General features: G+C 30.9%; 1 protein-coding gene across 2 annotated transcripts in view; it reads left to right on the top strand.

Moving 5' to 3' along the window:
* Window positions 1-23654, top strand: part of LOC143072201 (anaphase-promoting complex subunit 4-like) — an 86575-nt gene that overhangs the window by 633 nt on the left and 62288 nt on the right. For both annotated transcript variants that reach the window (XM_076247028.1, XM_076247027.1), the window contains exons 2-12: window positions 2322-2467; window positions 3063-3162; window positions 5150-5357; window positions 6629-6661; window positions 7061-7105; window positions 9630-9735; window positions 11160-11267; window positions 12762-12845; window positions 15428-15523; window positions 19633-19694; window positions 20642-20684. In XM_076247028.1, coding sequence (XP_076103143.1) covers window positions 2351-2467; window positions 3063-3162; window positions 5150-5357; window positions 6629-6661; window positions 7061-7105; window positions 9630-9735; window positions 11160-11267; window positions 12762-12845; window positions 15428-15523; window positions 19633-19694; window positions 20642-20684 — 1002 coding nt within the window. In that variant the 5' untranslated portion in view covers window positions 2322-2350. The remainder of the gene's footprint in view (window positions 1-2321; window positions 2468-3062; window positions 3163-5149; window positions 5358-6628; window positions 6662-7060; window positions 7106-9629; window positions 9736-11159; window positions 11268-12761; window positions 12846-15427; window positions 15524-19632; window positions 19695-20641; window positions 20685-23654) is intronic.

Below are 23654 nucleotides of genomic sequence, written 5' to 3'. Positions count from 1 at the left end.
AGCCAGTCAACACTGAGGTTGTGAGTTCAAATCCTGCTCTTGTGGATGCACTCGACTCCAATCTTAATTGACTAGGATTGTCAGTTTTCCTATCGAAAGTCGGTGGTTTTCTCTGGGCACTCTGGCTTCCTCCACCAATAAAAACTTGTAGCCACGAAATAGCCTGAATGCAGTGCTTTAAAGTGGTGTTAAAACACCAAAAATCAATCAAGCTTTCCTCCTCATGATTATTAAATCCAGCAGCACTACATGCCAGTAGCTTCTTACAATATTTATCTACAAATTATAACAAAGAAACGCTGTTATCAGGTAACGTTTTTTTTTATATCAAACAATTATTAAAAATGATTGGGTGTTTAATTCCGTCCTATATTTGTTGATATGTTGATAAATATACATTTTATTCAAAGTCTCATGCAAACAAGACTGGAACAGGAAGTAGATCTGAAAAAAAAAGTTAAAGATTTTGAGTTCTTTGTAGAATGAAAAATTCGGGAAATTTTCCTGATTTTGTTTTTTTTGTTTTTTATTAATTTTTTACCGAAATTAGGGACTTCATCCCCATATAATCATGATAATGAATCTGGTTTTTTTTTGCACTTCAACAGATCATTCCAATAGATTTATTATTTGTTGGGTTGACTTAGCTTATTCTTGTTATTTACACTGTATATACAAAGCAACACGTCAAGAGTCTCAGACTATCTGGCCTTTGTTAGTCTTGTATGATTTGTTATTTCAGTTCATTTATATGTTTCAAGTTTAGTATGACATCCATTTTCACTGAAATAAAACACATTTTTATTAAGCCGGCCTCTATGTGCAAGATTTTCTTGCTACATGTAGGTTGAAGACCCATTGATATCCATCTGCTGTTATCTGCTCTTTGGTCAGGATGTTGTCTCTATGACACATTCCCCATTTCCATTCTCAATTTTATATAAAATATATATATTAGACTTAAGACAGACATCAATGGACATCAAAAATAATATTAGTTTTGCTTGAATTTAAAAAAAACAGGACCCAACATCTATTCAAAGACTAAAAATTACTTAACTTTTTTTCTGTAAAAGTCATTATCAAAACTGGAGAATGAATTATACAATTTTTTCAATATTCAACTTGAAGCAGGAAAAACTGATCAATATTTATTATTTAATGTCATCTGTGACTCCTAATTTATGAAACTATTATGGAGACAATTGAATAAGCATTCGAAAACGAAATGCTGGATTCTATCTAGTCAATTTAGCAAAAATATCAGTTTGATTTAAAATATATATACACATGTGTGTAGTAGATTGGCCAATTTTCATTCTTTCTTATATCATTATATATTCAATTGATATGCCTAGATATTGGCATAAATCCTGTGATTATTTATGGCCTTCTTGAAGTCTCATAATATGTGAAAAGACTTGTTCAATATTATTCCAAATTGAAACATCAGTACATTGAATAAGTAAATAATTTAGGCAGTTTTCTTGGTTATTTTTGGTAAATGTAATCCACTATTCTGAATGTTCAACTGAGTCCAAGTTTTCTATAGTCTTGAGTGCAGAATTTGGTAAAACCATGAACTTAAATATCAATGAAAAACAAAATTTGTCTTTTATCAACAAAAATTGGTGTCCACGAAAATAAATGAATCCACAGACATGACAGTACAATGTATCACATTTGTGTTGTCCGGACTTTCATATTGTGAAAACTTGTGTATTGATATATAAATATTAAAAGAATGAAAAAAACTATTTGATATTTCTTTTGACTAAATCAGCAACGATAGAAACCCTTCCAGAAAAAAGGTAAAAACACAGAAAAACAAGAACAACAAAAAATCATTGTCCTAACTTGGTAATGACATTATATTTATTTGGTTAAACCAGTCTTTTTACTAAAACAAATTAGATTCACAAAAAAAGTCTTGAAATTTTAATGAACAGTTTCAACTACAAACTGAAAATAATAAGGAAAGTCAGTCGTTTTAACAGTTAATATAAAAAATATAAACTACAATTTGTCTATGATGAAAAAACTATGATTGTTTCAGTGAATGCATTAAGATAATTCTATCACCATCATAGAACTTTAAAATTATATTTAATGTCAAAATTGATTTTCCAGTTTGCATTATATTTATTTGACTTGTGTAAACCTATCATATGTATGCATTCAAAGAACATCATAAGCTATTTATTATTAATTTCTTATTGTGTTGTTTATTGCCATTTTGTACTTATAATAATATTTGATAGTCATGAATTTACTTTAATAATCAATGACATAGATTTTAATTTTTCTTGCATTTTTTTTAGACTAGCTAAAACAACAAAAGCTAACAGAAATGTCAGAATCAACAGCTTTTAGACAAATGGATGAGAAGCATGTATCAGTTGATGTTCATCTGATGCTTTGGTCACCAAAGTTTGACTTGGTAGCACTCTCTAATGTTCAAGGGGAGGTAATATCTCAAGTTAACTTTTGTAAACAAAATAAAAGCGAAAGTTACAAAATGTAAAAAGCTATGAATCTCATAATACATTACTGATAATATTATTATTCACAATTCTTCATACCTGCCAACTGTCACTATTTGTGTGGGATTTTCCCTATGAAGGCTCCCAAATGGAAATTTTGAAAGAGAAATTTTGTCCACAATTTAAAACAAAACTATCAATTACCATGGCTATAGGTATGTAAAAGTATAAACTTAAAAGAAGCCAAAAAACTACGACATCAAAACACATTTGAAGGCCCCCTTGAAGGTTATTTTAGGACTAAAGGGAAAATGTGGTATGATTGCAAATGAGACAACTCTCCACAAGAGACCAAAATGACACAGAAATTAACAACTATAGATCAACCTACGGCATTCAACAATGAGCAAAGCCCACACCGGAAAGTCCGCTATAAAAGGCCCCTAAATGACAATGTAAAACAATTCAAACGAGAAAACTAATGGCCTAATTTAGTTTTTATCATGTTCTAAAGAACAAAACAATTTAAAAAGGTTCATAGAAATTCATGTAAGATAATCAGATTATATGCTATTGTAGGTTGTATTACACAGATTATCATGGCAGAAAGTTTGGTCAGTGGCTCCTCCTGGAGATGATGTCAAAGTTACTTGCCTTGCCTGGCGACCTGATGGAAAAGGTATTGGTACTTAATATGAAATTGAAGGGGTGATATAGTGGAAATCATTGCAAGTTTACTTGTATGCATGTACCAATTTTTGTCAGTTGATAGTTTTTCAAAAAAAATAAAATTTAATTGTGAAATACATAATGTTAATAGTGTACTTTGACATCATGTTGAGCTGACTTTTTAAAGTGCAGATTCTACAAGCTCAAAAGAGAGGGTATGATAAGACAAAGGCCAGTTACATACCTTGCTTTGTTTCTACTTTTTAAATTTAAAAAAAAACTTCTCCAATGATATGGTTTCTGTAGCGGTTCAAAACAATCTGCACCAAAAACTTTTTCAGCTACTAGTCTGAAGACCAATATTCCAACATTTTTCTTATTAGTCAAAACAAAGTTTTACAAAAACTTAATAGTCCGAATGAAATTTTACTAGTCTGGGGCATCGGACTAGTGGCTAACCGTGCAGACTGCAAAAAAGCTTTCATTTATTTTTTTTCAACTTTTTTTTATATTAGTACACATACTAATAGTGTTAGACTAGGCATGGAAACAACTGTTCAAACATTTTTGAATGAAGTTTCAAAGCAGTAAGTAGTTTGTTTAGTGTTCAGCCCTTAGCTTCCTTTATAGTTTTTTTTACATATATACACATGGAAAAAAGTATTGCAACACCAAATTGAAATTGAAATTAAAAAAACACTTTTCATTTTTTTGGGATATAATTTGGTAAAATAGAACTAGTTAAACATTATTTAAGTATCACCTGAGTTTAATAAAAAAAAATATCGACTCGATAATTTTTTATCTGCACATGCAGCTACTCTACCCGTAAACAACAAAACAGTTGTTTTTATCCTCATTGTTTTCAACCCTTTAAATAACCAAATTTTTAAAGTTATGTAATTGACATCTTATAATGGGTCCTGGACAACTCTTAACTGCAGCAAGATGGCAGATTATCAGCATAAGGGAAGCAGGGATGTCGCTGTAAAAACTGCACGTTTTGTTGGTCATCACCATTTCTCTATAAGTCGTTTTGAGAATAAATCAGGCAATAAATGCTGTAAAAGACATTCCGAGATAATGAAGACCCCCTATACCATTTGCTAAGAAAAATCAAGCATAATGAAGGTTGGTCAGAAGGAAACCCATTGCATACAAGACAATCCTAAAAAGAGAGTGGTGGCCATACAGGAGCCTTTTAACAAGAACTGTTCGAGATCGACTCATCGCTACTGGTTATCGTGCGATAAGACCATTTCGGAGACCTTTGCTAACGATCAGACACACAGTTTTCCGTATCCAATGTTGTGCAGAGTTCGCCAAAGTTGGAAATTAGCATCGTGGAGGAAGATCCAATGTTCAAATGGAATTCGGTTCATCTTCCTTGGCACGATCGTAGCCCGGATTTCAACCATATCGAGCATATTTGGGACACTATTTGGCGGAAAGTGCGCGAAAGGACACCCCAGTTCAAACCCATCATGAAATAAACAATGCCCGTCATCAGAAATGGTTGCTGCTACCTTAGCAACAAATTAGTCGATTTATGGCAGGAATCAGAAGACGTTTAGATGCGGTTATCCGTTTGGATAGAGGCTGCGCACAAAGTACTAATTCTTTGGCGTATAACCATCAACCATGATGTGAACAGTCATCTAAGGATTAATTTTGAAATGTCTGACATTGTAATGTTCGACTACAGTAAAAGTTGTAAAATGCATTTTTTTGTACAAAAAACACTCCATTTTGGTATTAAAATTGTGGTTATATAAATCATTTTTTTTTCAAACATTTTTTGTTCGTTTCAATGCCAATGTTATCATAAACTATGTTTCAATAATATTATACACATATTTTATTATATTTCATCCAAAAAAAAGAGGCTGATTTTTCAAGTTTTAAAAAATCAAGGTGTTGCAATACTTTTTTCCATGTGTATATTTCACATTCTGTATTTTAAGATACTTTTTTTTACAACCTTTTCCATGTTTTAGTTTTAGCTGTGAGTTATACCTGTGGAAAGATAAATCTTTATGACATAGAAAATACAGAGGTTCTACACACAATTGAATTACAAGGGGAAATAACTAGCTTAACTTGGATAAACCAAGCCATACCAGAAGGAAACACCTGGTCTCCAGAACCATACCTAGAAGACGATTTTAGCCAATTTTTACCCAAGCTTTTACCATTATCTAAGAGGTAAATATAATTTCTAAGGACGAAGGAAAAAAAAATTTGATTTAAGAATTAAGAATTAACTCTTGTTCTATAAGGTATCACTTTTTTGATAATATCATAGTTTCAACTGAAAGATTAGATATGAGTTACCTAAAAAAAAAATCAAGCTAAAAATTAAGCTCCTAGAGTTTGATTGGTTTTCATGAAAAAGATATATTTCTGTAAAATTGTCTTTAGTCTTAAGGTGGCTCAGGTCTATTTGAAGTTTCTATCAGAAGTGCTGTATTTTTTGTTATTTTATTTTTTACAGACCATTTAAGCTCAAAATTTTACTTTTAAACAGGTATGTAAAAGGGACCATTTTTCAATGAAATGATAGGGAAAATAGAGGTGTTGACATATTTTTTTCGGAAAATCAAAAAAAGGTTCTATGACACTTGGTCCAAAACTTTAATTTAAAAAGCTGAACTATAGCTTCAAAGAATGAGCAAATAAAAAACATAGGTCACCGATAAGTAAAAAAAAATATTTTGCCTTAAAACCCAAATTTTGGCGGGAAAATGGTGAAAATGGGTAAAGTGTCATTTTGACCCTTTAACAAATACGGTTAAGAACGAAAATATTCTATTAGTCACATAACTACAATGATTTAACATTTTTAATCAATCAAAATATTTAAAAAAATTATATCGAATTTACGACAAATACTTTTGTAATTCATGCGTGAAATTATGCGCAGTCGAATAGCGCCGAGCCACCTTAAGGAAGTTCACTTGTCATGTTTTGGGATTTTTGTCAGATTTTCCGAATCCTCTGGCTTTATCCATTTAAATGCCTTAAAAATATTTCCCCATTGACCCCCATTTTTCTTTTTATAAGTCTTTTACATGTATAATGAATGATGACCCATCTGTAAAAGTCTTGTAAAATTTTAATTATTATAAATAGTTTTTGACAACTTAAACTTGTCAATGATAAGCTATGAAAAGTCAAGAGGGAATATTTTCTGGCCAAAATTTCATTGGCTAATTTTTCAAAAACAAGCACATTGACCTATTTTTTTTGGCTTTTTTGATTCCTTTATTAATCCCCTATCAATATAAACTAGTGTTTTGAAAGTTAATTATTTTGAAACTGAGAAGCAAACTACCTTAATCAAAGTTTACAATTTGAACTTTCACCGCTTAATAGTTCAAGGTAATTGGTTATGTTGTGTAAATTCTTTCATCATTTCAAGTAAAAGGTCTATCAATTGTATAATACATGTTATATAAATATCATTATGATTTCAGCTACAGTCCACTGAATACTAAAGGAACTGCATCGTAAGTTGTAACGTCCATATTCTTAAGGATAAATGTCTAACATTGTAATAATGGAAAGTATGATAATGAATTCTGTATTAAAAAAATAAAAAATAAATACTTATATATATGCATATTTGAAAAGTAGAAAAATAATATTTTTCCTGGATAGATCGTAGCGCAACACATTATTAACATATTATGCATTGTGTGGCAGTTTTACAGGTCTTGTGATACAGAATGCTTTTTATAATGTTAAATTAAATTCCAAACAAAAATAACTTTTTCAAATACATTGCCATTAATCAAACAGTAAACCATGATCAATTTTACAATCTGCATAAACAAAAGGAATTAATGTAATTTTTTTTTAATTCTGTTTTCTTACTGAATATATAGTAGAATTTGCATTTTTTGCAGAGAAGAAAATGTGGAAGACAGTAAAAAGTTAAAAGATCAGAAAGAGTAAGATATCTTATACCTCATGTTGCACTGTTTGTTTTCATTCCTATTTAAGGAATGACTGTAATATTTTTTCTGTCTATAAAGAAATAACATAAAAAATTTGGTGCACACTGAATAACGCGTGTAGTGTGTTATTTAACAGTGTGCACCACATTTTTTATGTTATTTTGAATAGACAGAAAAAATATTACAGTCATTTCTTATAATTTAATTCTAAATTCCATTTTAAACAGAAGAAAACCATGAAAAAACGTTGATGACGTCACAGTCACATGACTAAATTATGTCTATGGGCTCATAACAAAGTAACGTCAGTAATTGTGAAGAAGTTAGCTAATTGTATGGTTAAAAGAACATAGCCAATCCTTGACAATCTCAATATCATTTTTTCACTCCCTACCACAACGTCAACTTGATTTTCCCTCTTCTCATAGAATCATATTCAAAACAGTGTGGCTGTGGCCATTGATTGACGGCCTAAATTATCCCATTGACTGGGACAGATTAGGTGAACGTTTATCTGTTAAAACCACTGCTCACTACTTACTTATTATAGAATTTAAAATGTGGGGTCACCGAAGGTTCTTAAAGCTGTTAATATTAAAATAATTCGAAAAATTAATTAAGAAATAATTCCTTCATGTCATGCTCTATGCTCATTTTAACATGGGTAGGCATTATATTTGTCGATATTTTACACTGAGCGTTAGCGAGGTGTAAAATGTGGTCAAATATAATGCCTACCCATGTTAAAATGAGCATAGAGCATGACATGAAGGAATTATTTCGATTCTAATAGGACAAATACAGTATTTTTATAGGTCGAAGCGTGTGAAATTACCGTAAAAACGTTTGGCTGTTCCCGTTTCCTCCTCAAGGAGTCTGTGCATTGCAGTTCATATTTGATAAGTTTAAAAACTACGAGCAGGGTAAATATATGTTGTTTCATAAAAATATATAATAAAACTTTATGTTAGCTGCTTAAATGTATATATTTTAAAGGATAACGATGGAAATAAAGTTAATATAAACAGTAAGTTTGTGCACATGTGTCAAACATATTTTGTGCTCATTAGAACACAGCTTTGTTTACAAAGCGTAATAAGGACGTCATATTAGAATCAGGAATAACCTTTATGTTTTGATTTATATTATTGATATAAATCAAAACATCGTGTTAATCCTGATTAGTTTTTCGAATTACTTTATTTGAGGCATTGAGAACCTTTAGCGACACCACAGTTTAAGTGTCTTTAACAAGTACATAGTGAGCAGTGGTCATTACAGACAAACGTTCACCTAATCTGTCCCAGTCAATAGGATAATTTAGGTTGTTAATCAATGGCCACAGCCACACTGTTTTGAATTTGATTCTATATGAATTGTGTATATTGTTATTAGTCAATTTTAGTCTGATGTGAGTAAATTCATTCATCTAACTATGGTAATTCCTTCTTTTAAAATGCAAGGTGCTGATTTAATGAGTGATGAAAAACTTTTTTTAGGAGAAAATTCAGTATTTCTGACAAACAAGGGAAAGATATTCCAAATACAAATAACAACACACATGTCAGATGTCCAAAGGATGTGGATTTCATCAGGATTTTATTTAAAAATTGCAAAACGGAGATTTCTCCTCTTTTAGATTTGATTGGGATTTATATTTTGTATGTGTGGGCCAACAGGTAAAAGGGGCATTAAATGTTACATTGACTTTCTGTCCAAGTTCTGTTCGTCCCAATTTTTTTCTACACTCTCACTTAAGTTTTACTCATTCAAATTTTATAAAAATTGTACACAATGCTAAGAACCAAAACAGAGTTTGATTTGAAGTCATATACCATTTTATAGTAATGCTCCTTTATAGCATGGGAAAATTCCACACTGCCTTGTTTTGCACTCTTACTTAAATTGGCCTCATGCAAATTTTTGAAAATCATACACATTACTAAGAACAAAATCTCCCAGACAGAGATATAATCTGGGCAGTGAATCACTAACTGCTCAGAGTTATGGAGTTATGACTTGGAAAATTGCATATTTGCCTTAGAAATAAAGAGTTGTCTCATTGGCACTCACACCACATCTTCCTATATCTATTTAACGTTATTTTCTGTCAGTTTCATTAGAATGGAGATAACAATATTGTATTTTAAGATCCAACGGCATCAAATGGGGATTTGATGGTCGCAAATCCCCGTTTACTGTCTCCACTAACGCATCGCCAGTAAACTTAATTTGCGACCATCAAATCCCCAATTGATACCGTTGGAGCTTAAAATACAATACAGTTATCTCCTAAATATGGTATGAGTGCCAATGAGACAACAACTCTCCATCCAAGTAATAATATTCTCATACACATTCTTCTTTTCCTTCTCTTTTCATTTTCTTTTTATTTTCAATGGAAATTTTTTTTGTTGCTCTGAGGATCTTAATATTTTTTATTGTCTTATATCTTAATTACAACAATTATATTGTCTCTGTTGATTGCAGAATGCATGATCAAGTTTATAATTTCCAGGTTGAACCTTCTGATAGCTAGCTGTGGAAAACAAGACATACACATGTTTGCCTATGGTGTATATCCAATTGTTGTCATGGCAGTAGATCAAATAAATGGTGTTACAGTGAGTATAAGGATTTCATTGAGTATTGATAGTAGTTTTCTTACTTTCTTAGAGCTGTTGAAATCTGTGTAGGATTTGCTTTATAATGTGGCTTATATATCATTTATCTTGATAAAGTACAAAATAAAATACTCCAGATTTTGACCAGTCTTCTATAGAAATAGAAAGGAAGGTCTATTATGTCTGATGATATTCCACAACTCTTATTTTGAGGAAGAATTGTAGTGTTGATTGTTTTATCTTGCAAATATAAATTTTTAATTCCTTCTCAAAATTTTAGATCATCATACTTTTTAATAGTTTGATTTCTCATAAAATTTAGAATATGATTTTTTTGTATACATGTCTGTTTTATTCGACTTGAACATGTTGAATGGATATCAAAACTTAAAATATTTTAATATGTAAAACAAAATAAAAATTGTATTTGTCTACATATCATGAGAAGATATACTGACAACTTGAATTTGAAAGAAGTTTTGAGTTTATATGATGTGTACACAGTATTTTTTATATTTATTTTGGGGTAGCTATAGCAACATGGGATTTACAGATTAGAACAGTTACAATTGAGGAGGCTTGAGGGTACAAAAATTTCAGAAATTTTTTTAACATTTGTTTTTCATTATAAATTTTCTTTATTGCACTATTAATTGTTACTTTATGATATGGTACAAAAATCAACTAAAGAATCGATTTTTTTTGGTTCCAGATGACTATTTAAATGTTTATCTCAGCAAGGCAGTTTGAGTGAAAGTATATTTTTATTAAAAATGAAAATAAACACTTCCTGTATTGATAGAATTCATATGTAGTTATAGAAAATGTTTACCTCAGCAAGGCAGTTTGAGTGAAAGTATATATTTATTAAAAATGAAAATAAACACTTCCTGTATTGATAGAATTCATATGTAGTTATAGAAAATGTTTACCTCAGCAAGGCAGTTTTAGTGAAAGTATATTTTTATTAAAAATGAAAATAAATTTTTCCTGTATTGATAGAATTCATATGTAGTTATAGAAAATGTTTACCTCAGCAAGGCAGTTTGAGTGAAAGTATATATTTATTAAAAATGAAAATAAACACTTCCTGTATTGATAGAATTCATATGTAGTTATAGAAAATGTTTACCTCAGCAAGGCAGTTTGAGTGAGAGTATGGCTGTCTATTTTGTAAAATTTTCCATATTTAATTTCCTTTTCAATTCACTGTTTCCTTTTAAACTTTTTGAAATACTTTTAGTACATCTTATTTTATCAGCATGCTCAATGGGTATATAACTCAAATATTGGCTTGTCCGTTGTTAGCCTACTCACACTGTATGAATTTATAGAAAATTTGTGTGCTTGTCTCCCAGATCTGTCAGAAATACATCTTATCGATATATGGAGGCCAGTGATATAAAATACTTTATACATTTCAGATTGATAAAATCCATACAGCTGCTGTGTCACAGGATCTGAGAAGTCTGGTGATAATTGGTGAAGTCAGCCATGAGTCAGATGACAAAAGCATGTTTAAAATATTGACAGTAAGTTTTAGTAAGATTTTTGAGAAACTTCTATAAGGATTGATAGATGCTTTGTCTGATTAAACTGATAAAAGTAATATTGAGGTACAGTATTTTGTTACACTGAAAGTATGCAAGACATAAGGTTAACTATAAAGCTTAAATTTCAGAAGGTAGAAGACATGAATGCTTCATACCTTGTATGCAGACACCCAGACCTGCCAACTTTTGAAAATCTCCATGGGGGATTTAGCGCGCGACCAGATTTTTAAGGGTTACAATTTTAGCGACTTTTCTGCGTGCATTGTTCTTTACTCCTAAAATAGTCTAAGTTCTCTTCTCTTTTCTTTTGGTATACTAATGATGAGCTTGTAGGCCTTGATTTCTTTTATTTGCATGATTCTTGTACTATTAAATTATAAAATTGACAAAATAACTGAAGAATAGAGAAAAATGGCATTAAAAATAAAGGATTCAAAGTAGAACCCCCCCCCCCCCCATTTCCCCCTCCAAAGACCTTCTTATCTATGAACCTTGACTCATAAGACCTAAAACTACATGTCCTAAAGTTAGAAGGATGAAGACAGATTTTGATTTAGTCTTACTTATGGTCTTATCAGTATCAATGAGAAAATGGATAAAATTTGAGTTATCTTTCTTTGTATTCAGAGGTGCTCTTACCGGCGGAGGCTTATACAGTAACACAGTAGAAGTGAATACAAAATGACACACAACGTCTGGTTTCAAAAATTAAACAAATTTCAAGATGAACGATGTTTTCTTGAGAGTTCATTACAGTTCTCATCTTTCAATTAATTATGATTTTGTTGTGGAACTACGGCAAATGTTGCAAATTGTGCTTGTATGATAAATTGATTAAAATTGAAAGGCTGTTTGACCAAATTTGTGTATACAAATTAATTTTGAGGACTGTTACGACCCATTAGGTAATCTGATTACATACAACCACTAATTATGACACCTGTTGTGACTGTTGATTAGCGTAGGGTTGTTAACTTGTCATAATATATCACCAGGTAAAACTATAGATTTTTTAAAATTGATCAGAAAAACTTCAAAATCGGAAAACAATAATTTTTTCGGGTATATTTGGTGAAAATCGGGATTTTGACTAGTTTTACAATCCCGATATCGGGATTCGGGTTGAGGGATAAAAATCGGGATGATACCGCGAAAATCGGGATAGTTGGCAGGTCTGGACACCTAATGTTACAAAGTTTTTGCCCATCATAAGTCCATTGTCCTTGACCTAATTTTCATTGTTTAGCAAGTGCCTGAAAAAAATAATATATTCATCAAGAACTTTGTAAATGTATTTTAATATTCATATGTATTAAACTTAAGTAGCACTCTTATATGGTGAATTTTAAGCCAGCAACTAAAAAAAGAAGAATTAGATAGTGTGATTCCTGTTAATGTTGTCCATGTAGCACAATACAAGTATTACTATACAAAATTATGGTAAATTTCAAATAACATTATTGTGTTTTTCAGTACAACACATCATTGGTGGCTTCAAGAGACAAAGAACTAAGAATGTTAGCACTGAAATGTGGACAGGTGGCATCATTGATAGCTGTAAGTGTTTTACAATTGTTGTTTTAACACATACTGTGGATTCATTTATTTTCGTGGGTACCAATTTTCGTGGATTAAGAAAAACTTGCATTTTCCTGGATATTTAATTTCGTGGTTTTGCTGAAGTCTGCATTCAAACCTATAGAAAAATTATCATTCGTTGAATATTTAATTTCGTGGTTAGACTGTGCCCACGAAATCCACGAAATCCACGAAAATTGGTATCCAACGAATAATAATGAATCTACAGTATAATCCTTGTTTGAAGGGCAGCCATTTATATTTTATTAAGCCATAACGTTATAGAAACCAACTTTTTTGTGATAAAAAAAAATAACAGATAAATGTGAACTTTCTTAGCAAGCAATACAGAAACAAATGTGCATTTTGATTTTCAGTGTTGTTCAAATACAGTTGCAATTTCAATTACAATGTCAATCACTTGCAGCCCATGTTTTATAGGAACTAGAACAAGGCTTTGTTTCTTTCTTAAGCAATAGAAGAATGTTATATTATACAGTCAGGATTCTTCTTCGTCAGAATTATCTCCCCATTCATTTTCATTTTCACAATCGTAGAAATTGGAAGCCATTGTAGGGATGACGCGCTACCAATTTTGCTCATGGAAACCGATAAATTTATCCACATTGCACCATTACGATCCTTATATGTCAGTTGTATTTTAAAAAACAAATGTATCAACTAGCTAATGAGCATCAGTTAATGATCTTGTCTGCATTGATTCAACTTAAAACTATTGTCTGATCGGTTGTCAGGTGGAATTTTCGAAAAATTCATAAACATTTAAAAAAATTCTAATTAAAAATTTCGTGGAAGGGCAGACTAGATTTTTTTAGTGTATAAAGACTATAAACCCTAATTTTCACACACAAAAAATTATATTTTTTCAAAGATATGCATTTTCATCATCCAACTTGAAAGACTGTCGTCAAGTACTTTCAGTAAAAATAATAGCTATTCGAACACACCTTCTCTGTTTTTGTGACTCATTAAATAGGTATTTCACTTGACCCATATATTTCATCTTTTAGTACTGGTATTTTTTTGTGTTATAAAGTCAATCTGTAGCTTTGATATATTTAAAAACAATAGAATCTGAAGCGAGACGATATATGAAATAATCTTACTTTGTACGATATCAAGACAAAATATTCAACTCAAACATGCCCTAACATAAAAAGGTGCACTCGATTTTCTCTTTTCGATACAATTGTTACCCATTTTTGGAATTTTTTCTTGAGTCACATAATGGCAGGGCAGACACAAAAATTTTTGAACTATTAGATTGATATGTTTTCTGTCCGTGGTAATTTTTAAAAAAAATCAGAGGTTAGGCATTTTCTTTATCCAACTTGAAAGATACCCATTTCGTCGACTTGAAATCTAATTGTTCTGCTTAACTATGTCCTAGATAAATTGAAAACTTATGCAAATGGTGTTTTTAAAATAAAACACCTCGTAATTGAGAAGAAAATTGTAATTTTGTTTGTTTCTATTAACTTTTAAAATTTTTGTCACTATAGTAAACAATACAGTACACCTTTATCGCCTTCTCTAACAAAGAGCTTCGATTCTTTTGTTCTATTTCAACTGGGTTTCCGACTGTATAATTGATTTACACTTACATTTTGTAAAAGAAAGACATTATTTGTATATATTTCTAATAATTGTTTATGTAATTTATTGTCCTTTATATATGGCTTCAAAATCATTTGCAGTGGCAATCTCTGAAAAAGGGGTTCCAATTTTTAATTTGATTGTGAGAGCTTATTTCCTAATAACCAATAAATTATACTACCATCACACTACACTTAATGTCCCATTAGTCTAAAATATATTTTCAACCTGACAAATTTTCTATATTGTAATATTTTTAAAAAGCAGGAAAAGAAGACAATAATAAAATCATTTGTTTAAAAACAGTTTTTTCTCTTGGTTCAACATTGACGATATGGTTATACAATGCTCCTTTAAAGTCATATGAAACCTCAAATTAAAAAAAAAAATGCATCCGTTTTTTATAACTAAATGGATAATTTTCATTATACAACTTATATACATATACTTTTTTCTGAGGAAAGTTCTTTAATTTGTCCACATTTAGAAGAAGTTTACTTATTTTTAATTGCTTGCTTCCAGGAAGCAATTCGCCGACATATTTTCCGTATGCATAGTGACCTGAGCGTGACCCTCCTCGTATGAATTCGGTGATCGCAATACGCATGGATGTGTCATTAAAATAAACAATTATCTGATTATACATGTTAAACACGTGCTCAATCCCATGCTTTTTGTTATTTGTTTACTATAAGGTGACAATCGGTAAACTTCGGCTTAAAAACACGGCATTTAATGAGCAGCCATATTTGTTAAATCATAACAGACAGAGAGAAAACAAATTGACGATTATATGATATATTTGCGTAAAATATGATAAAATCGTGCACAGAACACTAAGTTTATGATAAATATTCATGCGTTGGTTCAAGAATTGGATAAACATTATTTTTCATCTTTCACTTGTTTCTTATGACTTTAACAATATTTATGTAATATTTCAGTACCTACAGTTAACAGTACAACAAATGTCAGAATCCTGGGAAGACATACTAATGGAGATGGACTCCAAATTGTTAAAATTTGCACAAGAAAAAAAGGTTTGTTGGTCATTACAGAGGGTATTCTTCATAATAATAGTTGTTTTGAATTTTTTATGTTTCCAAAAAGTTGTTGGTTTAGGATATCGTTTTTATTTATTGGACTTTGTATACTTAAACATTTTGACCACGTTTTAATTAACTCAAGATAGTATTTTGGAAAATTTTCCATTTGTAATCCTCGTAAGTCCGAACACTTTACTAAAACATTATCACAATTATATTTGATATCAAACTTCTGTAGCCACCATTTGGCTATTGTATTCCAGTTATCGGTTTTTGATCTTAAAATCTTTTGCATACTTTTGATTTGTTTGGATTTAATGAACGAGTCTATATTGATTATACCAATCCCCCTTCCTCTACCGGTAAGCAACACACGTCCCTTTTAATTAAATTTACTTTTCCCTCCCATATAAAATTCCACATGACATTGTTTATTTCTTTTTTATATTTTTCATGTATACCTCGCATTTCGATTTCGAACCCTAATTTAGATATAATAATGATTTTAATATTAAGACCCTGTGTTGCATCTTATTGCGACTTATAAAATAGGAACTGCAAAATGAAAATGTGAAAAAAATTATAAAGAAAACACACACTCAGCATGACATGTCGTTTTAACTTTTTTTCATGTCTGATGACTTTTAGATACCAGTCTAAGACACAGAAAAATTCAAGTAAATATACATGTGTATGTAGATGTTTATTCTTTTTTTTTTTTTTTTTTTTTTTAAAATCTATTTAATATTTTTTTCCATACATAAGTTATACATTCATATTAATTACACAGATTGAGTTTGCGTATAAAATGTTCACAATATTCTACAGTAAATAAAATACATTAAAAGTCCCCCAAAACACACTACAATCTACACAATAATTTACCTTTACTTATATAATTGGCATTTAATTTTTTGTACTTTTAACACCTGGATTACATTGTTATGTGTCGGTCAGTGGTTTTATAGGTCACATGCTCGACCTTGTAAATGCGTGTATTGTATATTTCTATCGTTGGATGTATTATGTTCTAAAAAGGAAAAGAAAGTAAGTACAAATTATTTCGTCACTTACTAATGTATAAGATTTATTATAAGTTTTATTTCAGCTGCAAAATTTTCTTTTTTGGATGATAATGATTTGTCCATAGATTCAATTAAACTTCCCAGTTCCCGTTTTGCATATGCTATCAATTGACTGGAAGTAAAACTTTTAGACTGATATTTGATTATATTCCTACATTTCCAAATAATCCATTTAACTGTATTCATAATCGTATTAGTTATGACATTGTACTTTTTGTTGTAATCGTACATTCCTAGCATGATAAGTTCTTCGCTCAATGGAATATATACTGTGTTATTTAGTACATTATATGTTTTAAACGCATCAAAAATGTGTTCCCAAACAACCATTATAATGTTACAGTTGTGAAAAAGGTGTGTGAGAGTTTCGTTTTCTGTTTTACAAAAATGGCATTTGCCATTATTTGATTTGCCCATTCTAAATAGTTTTTGCTCCGTATAGATAATGTTATGAACAATTTTCCAGCTAATTTGATTTGCTTTCCTAGAGGACATACTTTTATTTAAATTTATCCAGATCTTTTTCCACGGTAATTCCGAATTATACTGAATATTCCATTTTATTTGACAGTTTGGAACTATATCTAAATTTAACGAATATTGGATAAATTTACTACTTTATTCTGTTTATCGTAAAATTCAAATGTATTTTTAATATAATAACCATTTTTGGGGGGTTCTGGATCAACGTGGACGTTTTTTAGTCTGTCCTTGAACAATTTAGGAATAGCTAATTTCAGCCTTGCCCATTCCGAGATCCAGTTTCTCTTATCTTTAAGAGTATTGTATATAAAGTTGTCGCTTTTGATGTTTTCCGTTTCTTCATCCCAAATATCTTTTATTGTATGAATTCCACTTTTTCCGAAAAACATAAAAATTCAATACAACAAAAAACCTATTTTTTTCGCTAACTTCGGAAAAAGTGGAATTCATACAATAAAAGATATTTGGGATGAAGAAACGAAAAACATCAAAAGCGACAACTTTATATACAATACTCTTAAAGATAAGAGAAACTGGATCTCGGAATGGACAAGGCTGAAATTAGCTATTCCAAAATTGTTCACGGACAGACTAAAAAACGTCCACGTTGATCCAGAACCCCCAAAAATGGTTATTACATTAAAAATACATTTGAATTTTACGATAAACAGAATAAAGTAGTAATCCTAAGTGAGATATCTTTGAAATTAATCCAATATTCGTTAAATTTAGATATAGTTCCAAACTGTCAAATAAAATGGAATATTCAGTATAATTCGGAATTACCGTGGAAAAAGATCTGGATAAATTTAAATAAAAGTATGTCCTCTAGGAAAGCAAATCAAATTAGCTGGAAAATTGTTCATGACATTATCTATACGGAGCAAAACCTATTTAGAATCGGCAAATCAAATAATGGCAAATGCCATTTTTGTAAAACAGAAAACGAAACTCTCACACACCTTTTTCACAGCTGTAACATTATAATGGTTGATTGGGAACACATTTTTGATGCGCTTAAAACATATAATGTATTTAATAACACTGTATATATTCCATTGAGCGAAGAACTTATCATACTAGGAATGTACAATTACAACAAAAAGTACAATGTCATAACTAATACGATTATGAATACAGTTAAATGGATTATTTGGAAATGTAGGAATATAATCAAATATCAGTCTAAAAGTTTTACTTCCAGTCAATTGATATCATATGCAAAACGGGAACTGGGCAGTTTAATTGAATCTATGGACAAATCATTATCATCTAAAAAAGAACATTTTGCAGCTGAAATAAAACTTATAATAAATGTTATACATTAGTAAGTGACGTAATAATTTGTGCTTACTTTCCTTTCCTTTTTAGAACATAATACATCCAACGATAGAAATATACAATACACGCATTTACAAGGTCGAGCATGTGACCTATAAAATCACTGACCGACACATAACATTGTAATCCAGGTGTTAAAAGTACAAAAAATTAAATGTCAATTATATAAGTAAAGGTAAATTATTGTGTAGATTGTAGTGTGTTTTGGAGGAATTTTGATGTATTTTATTTACTGGTAGAATATTGTGAATAATTTATACGCAAACTCAATCTGTGTAATTAATATGAATGTATAACTTATGTATGGAAAAAATATAAAATAGATTTTTTTTTTTTATAATAGAGTCCACCGTTTATCCCTGGACGTTGGATCATTGTAAACACAGGGCCCCTTGTGTATTCTTCCCTGGGTTATACAAGGAAAATTGTATTCAGGTGATTTTCAATAAATGTATTTCAAGTCTTAAAAAAAAAAAAAAAAAAATAATAGTTGTTTTGTTTTGTCATTGCAGTTTAGGATATGAAGGCAAAAAAGCATACATCCATACATCTATAGAAGTAGTTTTAAAACAATTCTTAACCTAATGTTTCTGTGAACTATCAAAAGGCATCAACCTAAAATGCCACCTCTAATGCTATGTTTGTTTAAATTGAACAGCCATTAGTTGTTGCATGCTATTTATTTGTTAAAGTTTGTAGTTGATAGTGATAGCTTTTCTAATATATTCAACTTTTTACTTGCCACCATTTTGTTGATTGACATTTTCATGGAACTCTTCGACATTGAAGAACGCAGATGGTGTACTTTTCTACTTCACAGCTTCCATTCCATGAAAATATACCAGCTTCAGTGTCTTCAAGATAACAAAACAAAAACGATTTATTTAAATGTTCCAAATTAAATGCCTTACAGGCATTATATTTTTCGATTCCCTTTGTTTGTCTGTCAGTCTGTCGATTTGCCCGTCTGTCCCACTACAGGTTTAAGTTTTTGATGAAGTTGAAGTCCAGTTAACTTGAAACTAAGTACACATGTTACCTATGATATGATCTCTCTGATTTTAATGCCAAATTAGAGTTTTGACCCCAATTTCACAGTTAACTGAACATAGAAAATGATAGTGTGAATGGAGCATTCATGTACTATGGATACATTCTTGTTTTTCAAGTAATAGGTTATATTTACATTTACAGGCTACAGGCAGTGGTACAGTCAGCAATGATTTCCTGGAACTACTGCTGTTTGGGATACCAAGGTAAAGATAGGCCCAATAAGTAACAGATCAAGCATATTGGAAATAAATTCATTATTATTTTAAGGTGCATACTATAAACCAGCATCTAATGATGTTTCTCAGTTACTTTCTCTTCCTCAACAAATATGACTTCAATAGATATGTACAAATACATACGCTAAAATCTACAAGACAAGCAAACTGATTTGTTTTAACAGCTATATTAATGAAGATTTTGTAGCATGATCCTTTTATTTTTTATTATTTTTTTTTTATGTAAAGTTACTTATTGTTACCATCACAGAGATAGTGGGAATCAAAATTGTTCTTCTATAGGTGCTCATAATTTGCAATTCTCTTGAAGTTGAATTTTATTATTCAGAGCTTTTTACTGCTCAAATATTAAGAAATAATTTCATAACATGTATGTTTCATAATAATATATTATTTTGTTTGTCTAACAATAATCTTACATCATTCTGAAATTCATTCATTTCAAAATGAAATTGAACACTCATGATGACATGATCTTCCACACTTACTTGCACAGGTAAATAAAAGAAAAACTTGGTGGAAAATGTGTCCTCATGATCCTTGCTAAACAGTTTGATTATAAGTATTGAATGATTCTTTTAGTAATTCAATAGGATTGTAAAAGCATTGACTGTGCGCACAATTTTAGAATGAAGCACTTCTGCAGATTTTACATATTGCACACGTTTAAGAAGATGACATGGTATACATTTGTCTTAACCTTCCCCCTAATGTTTCTACAAATAGTTATTACAAACTAAATGAAACTTTTCCACAGAGAAGATGATTGTAAAAAAGCTTAATTTGGTTAGCAATACATTGATACATGTACCAATATTTCCTTTGACAAAATAGTTTGTGTTAGTTTTTATCTTAAAAGAAATAAGGAAGTAAAAAGGATGCTTGGATAATAGATATGATTTTTCTAATTTTAGCTTGGAACTGAAGTCTTTCCTGTTGCATGAACTAACAGACAAGGTCAGTATATATGGATATGAATGCAAGTTGATGTGTGGTATATGTCAAAAAGGCAGCAATCTTAATGAAACAGAACAAAAGAAATTTTATAGTTAACATACTGTCTTAAAAATGGAGAAGTCTTAAAAAAAATATTGTTTTTAAGGATGAAATTAAGTGATCTTAGGTGAAATTAAATAAATCAAGAAATCAGACTTTTACCTTAAAGTGGAAGGTCCGATTAAGACCCCATTTTGACCCCAAAATATAGCAGTTTTACAAAATTGTTTAAATGTAAACTTTAAGCTATTTATTGGAAAGTAGAATGCTTCTGCTACATGAATATGGGCTGTTTTTGACAATACAGTGCATATGTATCGGGTACTAGCATCATGAAGTCATGCTAAATAACTGAAATCTTCATAATTTGAGTATTTTAGTTAAATTTTAGACGGTTTCCGTCTTAAATGAAAGTGGCCCATTCGTGTTCATTCTTAATATTTAAATGTAAGTTGTATTTGATGATAACACATAACATATAGAAAGGTTGAGGATGAACACGGATGTGGCCACTTTCATTTTTGACAAAAATCATCTGAAAAGTGACATTTTTTGGCATATTTGATAGATTTTTCCAATTTTAACTTAAATTGGAGCGATTTTAATGACTAACTCAGTTAAAATCTTTCACATAAAGTAATTGAATCAACTGAAATAGACACTTAAGTGTTTAAAAGTGTCCAAAATCTTTTGGCAGATGAACCTGAAATTTGAGGCCAAAATGGGCCCTTACCGGACCTACTCCTTTGCATTGGGCCTTTTTTTTTTAATTAGTTGGTTTACGGACAACTAGTGTCAAAGGTTAGGGTCGGAGGAGGTAAAAAAAATAAAAATAAAATAGCAATCTTAGATTTTTTTTTTGTTCACGTATAACTGTTCTGAAAAATTTGAGTTGGAGGAAAAAAAAAAAAAAAATGCTGTTCATTCATGACATTACAGGGGTTGAGGAGGAGAAATAGTTTAGCTCTTATCTTGATATGCTTTGCATTTGATGGATGGATGGTCAATTGTTGTTTAATGTCTAGTGGCTAATCAGATGCATAATTAGGATGAGAATATGATAATGAGAAATGAAATGCTAAACTGACACACTGAGCCAGAATTTAAATGTGGTAGCTCACAAGGTAACAGTTCCCCCAAAGATATGTTACCTTACCCAAACACATTATTCTGACTCCTTTAATAATTGCAATTGCAGCGTGCTTGGCGAAGAAGCAGCAGATACCAATTTTTAAGTCTTTGATTTGACCGGGAAGTATAAGGGTCTACTGATTTATATTTCATTCTTGTTCATTGGGTTGAGGTCTCATTGACATATTCCACATTACCATTCTTTAAAATTCTATATTATAAAACCATGTATTTGTATGTATATACCTTTGAGTTGGCAATGCGTCGTATTTTTTCTGTGCTTTGAGTAGGATTGAAAAAGCATTAACTTTATCATCCATGTTCAGCTTTGCACTTTTTTCTGGAGGTGCTCCTTCATTTACATCAACAAATATAATTTTTGCCCCAAAGGACGCAAGCACTTCTACGGGTGTACTGGTAGGGGTGTCTGCCCTAGTTTTGTTTGGTGGCGAAACTGTTTGTACCTTGACAATGGCAACATTTTCATCAGCCATATTGTCGAATATGGCATCGCCGATTGTTTGCTTAGGTTTGCATTTGATAAAAGTGCTCTCAGTACGTTGACCATCAAAGTTAATATTCAACTGAAAGTAGATGAAGCCGTCAGACTCCATGGTCCTCCCTCGTTGGGTTTTTGAATTCGTCTGCGTCATTTCGAAGCTTTTCAAAATACGCCGTTCACTACAAACGCTTTATTGACACAGACAAAACGTTTTGGAACGCCTCGGATTTTTTTATTCACAGCACTCGAAAAATCGGGTCGGCGGAATAAAAAACAACACGAAATCAAAATTTTAATTTTATTTCACTTTTAAACAAAATCGGGTCGGCGGATCCGTAAACCAACTAATTAAAAAAAAAAGGCCTTGGTATTATTTGAGTCTCAAATCAAAAGAAAGAAAATCAAGAATCTGCTTAAACTTTGTCAAATGACCTGTTATGAGCTATTAAGTCTTATATTAATAGGTATATAGGTGTTACAGGGTAAAATATTTTACCTTGTATCATAAGGAAAAACACCAAGGAGTCTGAATATCTGACACAAATTCATAAACCTCACCTACACCCTTAAAGTACAGAAAAAACACATGACAAAGCACATTGTAAAACTAGATGTGAAAACTTTTGTATAGTACAGATATTTGTTGCTGGAAATGGTAAAATATTTTAGTTATATTAGCTTTTCCAAGAAGTTTATTTGTAATGCTTATTAAAGCTCATAGTTTAAACAAACTATCTATGATAAGTGGATGCAGGAATACAGATATAGTTACACTGGAAAATCATCATCTTCACTATTAAGTAATTTTTTATTAATTTCCTAAATTTAGATTAACAATAATTGCAATGTTTTTGTCGAGCCTGCAACTTTTGTTGCAGAAAGCTCGACATAGGGATAGTGATCCGGCGGCGGCGGCGGCTACGGCGGCGGCGGCGGTGTTAGCTAACTTCTTAAAAGCTTTATATTTTAGAAGGTGGAAGACCTGGATGCTTCATACTTTGTATATAGATACCTCATGTTACGAAGTTTCCGTCAGTCACATGTCCAATGTCCTTGACCTCATTTTCATGGTTCAGTGACCACTTGAAAAAAAAGTTAAGATTTTTTGTAATGTTGAATTCTCTCTTATTATAAGTAATAGGATAACTATATTTGATATGTGCGTACCTTGAAAGGTCCTCATGTCTGTCAGACAGTTTTCACTTGACCTCGACCTCATTTCATGGATCAGTGAACAAGGTTAAGTTTTGGTGGTCAAATCCATATCTCAGATACTACAAGCAATAGGGCTAGTATAT

Source organism: Mytilus galloprovincialis, chromosome 4, assembly GCF_965363235.1.
Source record: "Mytilus galloprovincialis chromosome 4, xbMytGall1.hap1.1, whole genome shotgun sequence".
Classification (NCBI taxonomy): domain Eukaryota; kingdom Metazoa; phylum Mollusca; class Bivalvia; order Mytilida; family Mytilidae; genus Mytilus; species Mytilus galloprovincialis.
Note: the sequence above shows the minus strand (reverse complement) of the source record. Positions and strands in the feature narration are given on the sequence as shown.